General features: G+C 37.6%; 1 protein-coding gene across 1 annotated transcript; it reads right to left on the bottom strand.

Moving 5' to 3' along the window:
* Positions 1–5413: 5413 nt before the first annotated feature.
* LOC102389321 (putative olfactory receptor 2B8) lies at positions 5414–6376 on the bottom strand. The gene has a single exon (XM_006056124.3). The coding sequence runs from the start codon at positions 6374–6376 to the stop codon at positions 5414–5416; it is 963 nt and encodes a 320-aa protein (XP_006056186.3).
* Positions 6377–8234: the final 1858 nt, after the last annotated feature.

Here is an 8234-nt window from a genome sequence, read left to right as displayed (position 1 = left end):
CTCATTCATTGCTGATGGGATTGAAAAATGGTACACCCACTTTGGAAGATAGTTTGGTGGTTTCTTACAAAACTAGAGGGCTTACCCTGTGACCTAGCAATTATACTCCTTGATATTTATGCAAAGGGGTTGAAAACCTATGTTCATACAAAACCCTGCACATGGATGTTTACAGTAGTTCCACTTATAAACGTCAAAACTTGGAAGCAACCAAGATATCCTTCAGTAAGTGAATAAATAAATGAACTGTGATACTTCCAGGCAATGGAATCTTATTCAATGCTAAAAAGTAATGAACTATCAAGCATTGAAAAGCCATAGAAGAAACTTAAATGCATATCACTAAGTGAAAGAGGCCAGTCTGAAAAGGCTACAGTTTATAATGATTCCAACTATATGATATGTTGAAAAGGCAAAACTATGGAGATCAAAAAAGATTAGTGTTTGCCAGGTGTTAGGGTGGAAGGAAGGATGAATAGGCAGAGCACAGAGGATTTTTAGGACAGTGAAAATATCCTGTATGATACTTCAATGGTGGACATATGTCATTAGAAATGTATTCAAACTCATAGAATGTACAACACCAAGAATGAACCCTAATGTAAAGCATGGACTTTGAGAGATAATCATGTATCAGTATAGGTTCATTAGTTAAAACGGATTAGCATTCTGATGTGGGATGTTGATTGTGAGGCTTTGTTTGTGTTGTGGGGTGGGGGGTGGTGGCGAGGGGTGGTGGGAGGGAGGTGGGGCAGACATATAGAATATCTCTGAACCTTTTTCTTTTTTTTTTTTTTCACACCTTGCAGTCATTTATTTTATGTATTAATATCCACTGAGTGTTAACAAATAAGGAAAACTAAGCTCATAGTGCTTCTAGTTCTTCTTTTTTTTTTTCATTTTGCGCTGCCTGGAAATGATACTGTTCGTACAATGAGTTAACTTAAATTTATAAATTTGTACGAATAGTGTCATACATTTACCTAGTTCACACTGGGTAGGGCTGGTTAAGGCCTCCTCTAGCCTACCCCAGTCATTCTGAGGAACACACTTGTAACTCACTGAACACACTGAGTTGGGAATTGCTGCCCTGACGGCTCTCTTAACTTTACCAAACATCAGAATCACCTGTAGGATTTGGCAAATAAATAAAAGAAAATAACATATTTCTGCGTTCTTTCCCAGTTTCTGATTCAGTAGGTCTGGGGTGTAGCCTGAAAAGGTGCACTTCTAAAGTTTCCAGGTGATACTTAGGCTGCTGTTCTAGGGATACTCTTGAAACTCTCTGGAAGAGCTTAAGTAACCTGCTTACCTTGTGACAAATAATAAAGCAGCAGTAAGTTGTTTCTGCAAATAATCATGATTAGATAGTTGTCTGTCTCACAAACTCTCATTTCTGTTTCATTATCAATTACCAGGTGCAAAAGGATGTTATTCTTCAATATTCTGAGTGTGACTTAGTCCAGATAACTTCATATCATAAAATCATATAGATGTAATATCACTGTTAACATGAATCATAATTTTTTTTTAAAAAGCAGAAAAATTCAAATTTAATTTTTAATGTTATTTTCTGGTTCTATATTTAGTTGCTTAAACTTGCTCTAAAGTTAAGTGAAAGTGAAAGTTGCTCAGTTGTGTCAGACTCTTTGCGACCCCATGGACTTATACAGTCCATGGAATTCTCCAGGCGAGAATGCTTGAGTGGGTAGCATTTCCCTTCTCCAGGGGATCTTCCCAACCCAGAAATTGAACCCAGGTCTCCCACATTGCAGGCTGATTCTTTAGCAGCTGAACCATAAGGGAAGCCCTTGTAGCTAAAACTACTCTTAAAAAAATACTCTGAGAAAAAAAGATGATGGGCATTTTATAACATCTTCAAGCAACTCACTTCCATACTCTTTAGGAGAAATAAACTATATATCCACTGCTGAAACATATCTGGAAAGGACAAGTGTACATCACCATTAATAAGATGACCTATTGCATTACAATCTTTGAGAGTGGATGCTGTTTTGCACTTTGTGCTAAATCCACTCAGTCTGCTTTTTTCTCCTATGTTCCCAATGTGAACATCATAATTTGCATAAGAAGGTAAGAAAAGATGTGATTAATATATAGTGGCATGTATCCATGTAGGAACTTCTTTCAGATATTTGGGCTATTTTCAGAGTACATGCAAGAGGCTCTCGACTGTTTCAAGCCCAGACACTGTTGCTGAGAAGTAGGCTTTTCATCCAGGCTTCCTTGGTAGCTCAGCTGGTAAAAATTCCTGGGTTGGGAAGATCCCCTGGAGAAGGGATAGGCTACCCACCCTAGTATTCTTGGGCTTTCCTGGTGGCTCAGACGATAAAGAATTCACCCACAATGTGGGAAACGTGGATTCAGTCCGTGGGTTGGGAAGATCCCCTGGAGGAGGGCGTGGCAACCTAACACAGCGTTCTTGCCTGGAGAATCCCCATGAACAGAGGAGCCTGGCGGGTACATGGGGTCACAGAGTTGCACAGAACTGAATGACTAAGCACAGTACAGCACAGGCTTTTACATCCATAGTCATTACATAAAAACATAGAATTTGTAAAACTTGGGTTTAGGGAAATACAACCTGTGTGAGGAAGCTATATGATTTCCTGCATTCCAACTTGAAGAAAAAATAGTTTTTCCATTTGGCCTGCTGAGAATAGCTATTACAATGCTGATAAAGAGGACTGAGCACCAAGAATAAAATATATACTGTTTGGGCAACAAGATGTTTTTAGATAAAACACCATTACTGAAAGACGTACATGTTGCCCATATGTTCAGTTCAGTTCAATTTCTCAATCATGTCCGACTCTTTGCAACCCCATGGACTGCAGCATGCCAGGCTTTTCTGTCCATCACCAACTCCCAGAGCTTACTCAAACTCATGTCCATTGAGTCGGTGATGCCATCCAACCATCTCATCCTCTGTTGTCCTCTTCTCCTCCTGCCTTCAATCATCAGGGTCTTTTCTAATGAGTCAGTTGCATCAGGTGGCCAAAGTACTGGAGTTTCAGTTTCAGCATCAGTCCTTCCAATGAATAGTCAGGATTGATTTCCTTCAGGATGGACTGGCTGGATCCTCTTGCAGTCCAAGGGACTCACAAGAGTCTTCTCCAACACCACAGTTCAAAAGCATCAATTCTTCAGCACTCAGCTTTCTTTATAGTCCAGCTCTCACATCCATACATGACTACTGGAAAAACCAAAGCTTTGACTAGATGGACCTTTGTTGGCAAAGTAATGTCTCTGCTTTTTAATATGTTGTCTAGGTTGGTCATAACTTTCCTTCCAAGGAGTAAGTATCTTTCAATTTCATGGCTGCAGTCACCATCTGTAGTGATTTTGGAGCCCCCCAAAATAAAGTCTGTCACTGTTTCCATTGTTTTCCCATCTATTTGCCATGAAATAATGTAATGATCTTAATTTTCTGAATGTTGAGCTTTAAGCCAGGTTTTTCACTCTCCTTTTCACTTTCATCAAGAGGCTCTTTAGTTCCTCTCCAATTTTGCCATAAGTGTGGTCATCTGCATATCTGAGGATATTGATATCTCCTGGCATTCTTGATTCCAGCTTGTACTTCATCCAGTCCAGCATTTCTCATGATGTACACTCTGCTTATAAGTTAAATAAGCAGGGAGACAATATACAGCCTTGACGTACTCTTTTCCCAATTTGAAACCAGTCTGTTGTTTCATGTCCAGTTTTAACTGTTGCTTTTTGACCTGCATACAGATTTCTCAAGAGGCAGATCAGGTGGTCTGGTATTCCCATCTCTTTCAGAATTTTCTACTGTTTTTTGTGATCCACACAGTCAAAGGCTTTGGCATAGTCAATAAAGCAGAAGTATACGTTTTTCTGGAACTCTCTTGCTTTTTCAATGATCCAACAGATGTTGGCAATTTGATCTCTGGTTCCTCTGCCTTTTCTAAATCCAGCTTGAACATCTGGAAGCTCACAATTCACGTACTGTTGAAGCCTGGCTCGGAGAATTTTGAGCATTACTTTGCTAGTGTGTGAGATGAGTGCCATGATTAAAAACTTCTGTAGAATGGCATGCAGAGTTGTAAAAATATTCTGTAAGAGGTTGCTAGCAGGAAAGGATAAGTGAACTAACAATCAGAGGCACAGAGCTTTCTACAGGTACACCCCTTTTCTTCAGAACTGTGTAGAGAACCACAGCATGTACTTGGCTCCTGGAGGAGCTTCCATTCTTGTTTGATTTAAATTATATTACATATACAACAGGTACACTGACAGCATTTTGAAGAAAGTATATGAAAAGAAGAAATGAATTGTCCTCTTGATGGTCTATAGGTGCATTCCACTAATTTTGTAGAATAATTTAGTCATTTCAAGTAGTCATCTTTCTGCTTTTTAAAGAAGTCTCAAGATCACTTCCTTAATCACCAGTTTTAGTATTCTATGTATAAGAAATCATATTTGGATATTAATTTTTAAACTTCATTAGAAAAGACAGTGTAAAAATGAAATATTGAATTAAAACCTATAAATGTTAATTATCCACTTTTCAAGCTGCTTCATTATTTCAAGAGGAGAATAATCAATATTTGACTTCCTATGAAATACTTGGGTGATAATAGTAACAATAAGCCACTGTTATTTGGGAGTGAAAGGAATAATGAAACTTGGTAAAGACATTCTGGGAGTGTGGTGTTTGAATTATAAGGGGTGTTGGCTTAAAGCTCAACATTCAGAAAACGAAGGTTATGGCATCCAGTCCCATCACTTCATGGGAAATAGATGGGGAAACAGTGTCAGACTTTATTTTTTGGGGCTCCAAAATCACTGCAGATGGTGACTGCAGCCATGAAATTAAAAGACGCTTACTCCTTGGAAGGAAAGTTATGACCAACCTAGATAGCATATTGAAAAGCAGAGACATTACTTTGCCAACAAAGGTCCATCTAGTCAAGGCTATGGTTTTTCCTGTGGTCATGTATGGATGTGAGAGTTGGACTGTGAAGAAGGCTGAGCGCCGAAGAATTGATGCTTTTGAACTGTGGTGTTGGAAAAGACTCTTGAGAGTCCCTTGGACTGCAAGGAGATCCAACCAGTCCATTCTGAAGGAGATCAGCCCTAGGATTTCTTTGGAGGGAAGGATGCTGAAGCTGAAACTCCAGTACTTTGGCCACCTCATGCGAAGAGTTGACTCATTGGAAAAGACTCTGATGCTGGGAGGAATTGGGGGCAGGAGGAGAAGGGGACAACAGAGGATGAGATGGCTGGATGGCATCACCGACTCGATGGACATGAGTTTGGGTGAACTCCGGGAGTTGGTGATGGACAGGGAGGCCTGGCGTGCTGCGATTCATGGGGTCATGAAGAGCGACTGAGCGGACACGACTGAGCGACTGAACTGAACATCCTCCTAAGCCATATTCCACCCTTGCTCCAGTTCTCTCCCTAGCAGCTTCTTTACTGCTTCCTTTACATCCTTATTCCTCAAGGTGTAGATGAGGGGGTTGAGCATTGGAGTTACAAGTCCATAGAAAAGTGCAAGAAGCTTGCACTTCAACTTGGCAGAATTGCTCTTGGGTGCCATATATGCATAACCACTAATGGCTGAGCCATAGAACATAACGACCACAAGCAGATGAGACCCGCATGTGTTGAAGGCCTTCTTTTGACCCTCAGAAGATTGGATTCTTACCACTGACCTAACAATGTTGATGTAAGAGAACAGGATTAATCCCACTGGGATAACTTTTATGACCACCACAGCAGCATACATCTCCACTTCATTGATCCATGTATCAACACATGATAATTGAAGCATGGCAGGTACTTCACAGAAGAAATTCTCCACGTGATACTGACCACACCGAGGTAACAGGAAAGTCAACACTGTTTGCACCAGAGAGTTGCTGAAACCTGTTACCCAAGCCACCGCTGCCAGTTGTTGGCATAGCCGAGAATGCATGATAACTGAGTAATGCAGAGGTTGGCAGATAGCTACATAACGATCAAAGGCCATTACTGAGAGAAGAACACATTCAGTGGATCCTAAGCCAAGGAAGATGAATAGTTGAGCTATGCAGCCTCCGTAGCTGATATTTCTCCAGTGGCTCTGTATGTTGACCAGCATCTGGGGGACAGTGGAGGTAGTATAGCAAAGGTCCAAAAAAGAGAGATTAGCCAGAAAGAAATACATTGGGGTGTGGAGTCTAGGATCAAGGCGCGACAAGATAATAATGGCTGAATTCCCAAGTAGAGTCAATATGTAGAAAATGGAGATGGCCACAAAAAGAACCATTTCTAGTTTGGGCCATTCAGAGAAGCCCACCAGAACAAAGCCCTTAGAGTGATGAAGAGTGTTATTGAATCTTCTCATTGCTCTGACTCTACTTGCTGGAAACACCACAGGCAGATTTTGAAGCTTGATTAGCCTTTGCTTAGAACTTAATGCTGGTTCATGAACCTACATGTAATAGAGGAACTGGGTAGGGGATGCTGAAACAAATAAAATCATTAATGTATTTCCTTCTATTACCTAGGCAAGAAGAATGAGAGTTAATGATAATATATCTATATTTTAACAATCATAGTTTAAGCCATGACTTTCATTTGGTAAGCACATAGCTAACTAAGTAGAGGTATTACAAAAGTAAATATTGTAAAGATGTATTACACAATATTCGTTGCAAAAAGAAAGTGTTGATCTGTTAAGATGGAGAGACACCAAAACTTCATTGGCACTTCATTAAATCTCTCATTCACTCAATATATTTTTTAACTCATTTTTTTTCAATTCAGTTCACTTTCTTGCTGATCTTAATGCATTTATATTATAGCAGATGAAATATACCATCTTTGATAGGCACTGTCAGTTAAAGGATATAAATCCTCTTTTTTAATTACTGTATGTCTCCTTTCTGCTTATTGTAATTAAGTTAACAAGATAAAATTCTAAGGACCAAAGACAATCCCTTATAGAATTAATTTATTATCACATTTAGCCAAGAAATAGTTAGTAGAAGTTAACATAAGTAGGACTAAAATTTTCACTTATTTTACTTATGTTGAACACATTTCTACCAAGTAGTATATATTTATATCCAAAAAGTTTTGATATATATATATATGTCAATATATATATATATATTTATATTTTAAAAGTTTGTGTTTTCCGTGAATGTTTTTACTATTCCCTCCATTTAACCACACTTCTAAGGATTAAAAATTCTCATAATGGGCTGTAGCAAAGTGGAAAAAGCTGTGAAAAATATACAAACTCCCTAGTGTGAGTCCTGGATTACATAGGTAGTAAATGGCCTATAATTACATAGGTAGTAAATGGTAGCGTAAGCATCAGACTCCTTGTCTCTGCCTCTGATAAAACCCTGTTTTTTAAACACTATTGTATGTAGCCACAGGATTCATGAATAAACCTGTAATGTGTGAATAAATATTCACTTAATAACATTTTATTTGTCACATTGGCTATTAGCTAGTAAAGATATGAAATCTGTTATCTTTAATTATCTGTATGCCTGGATTCAAGGATACTCTTGTCTGAACTTAGAGATGGCAAAGTACATTAAGCAAAGCAGGATTGTGTCCTGGAAAGAACAGTGAGCTGGTTTATCAGCTAGTGCAATGAAATAATAAAATTAAATAAGAAGTAAAAAGACTAGGAAGAATAAAATATTTTGACATAATTTATACATAATTACTATCCTGAGATCTAATTATTAAAAATCCTATTAAAACTAAGTTCATATAGCAAATATATATAATCTATTCATATAGATTATTAATACTAAATAAAGGTACAATTTCAAAAGATTAGCATATAAATGCAGATAAAATTTCATACTGAAAAATTTTAAACATCACCAATAATTTAAAAGAATAAAGGAATGTTATTTTAAATGATATTAATAATATCATTTGTCAACTTCTCCTTAAGAAAACACGAGATATAAAATCACCATGCTAGGATAGGCATTGCTGGTATATTTACATGATTTAAATAATTAGAAAAAATAACTTTAATGTTTCAGAATAGTAAAATGTTGAATATAATTTATCTATTGATTAGATTGTTATAGTCAATAAAATTAATTACATACACACAATGCCTATTCATCATTATCATAATATCTTGGTATATGAAACACGCATAATATAAAATGTGCCATATTTTTTGAATATTGCTAAAATACATGTAAATTATGCTTACAAAAAAA

The sequence above is a fragment of the Bubalus bubalis genome, chromosome 2 (assembly GCF_019923935.1).
Source record: "Bubalus bubalis isolate 160015118507 breed Murrah chromosome 2, NDDB_SH_1, whole genome shotgun sequence".
Taxonomy (NCBI): Eukaryota; Metazoa; Chordata; class Mammalia; order Artiodactyla; family Bovidae; genus Bubalus; species Bubalus bubalis.
The sequence above is the reverse complement of the archived record's forward strand: the minus strand, read 5'-3'. Positions and strand labels throughout refer to the sequence as shown.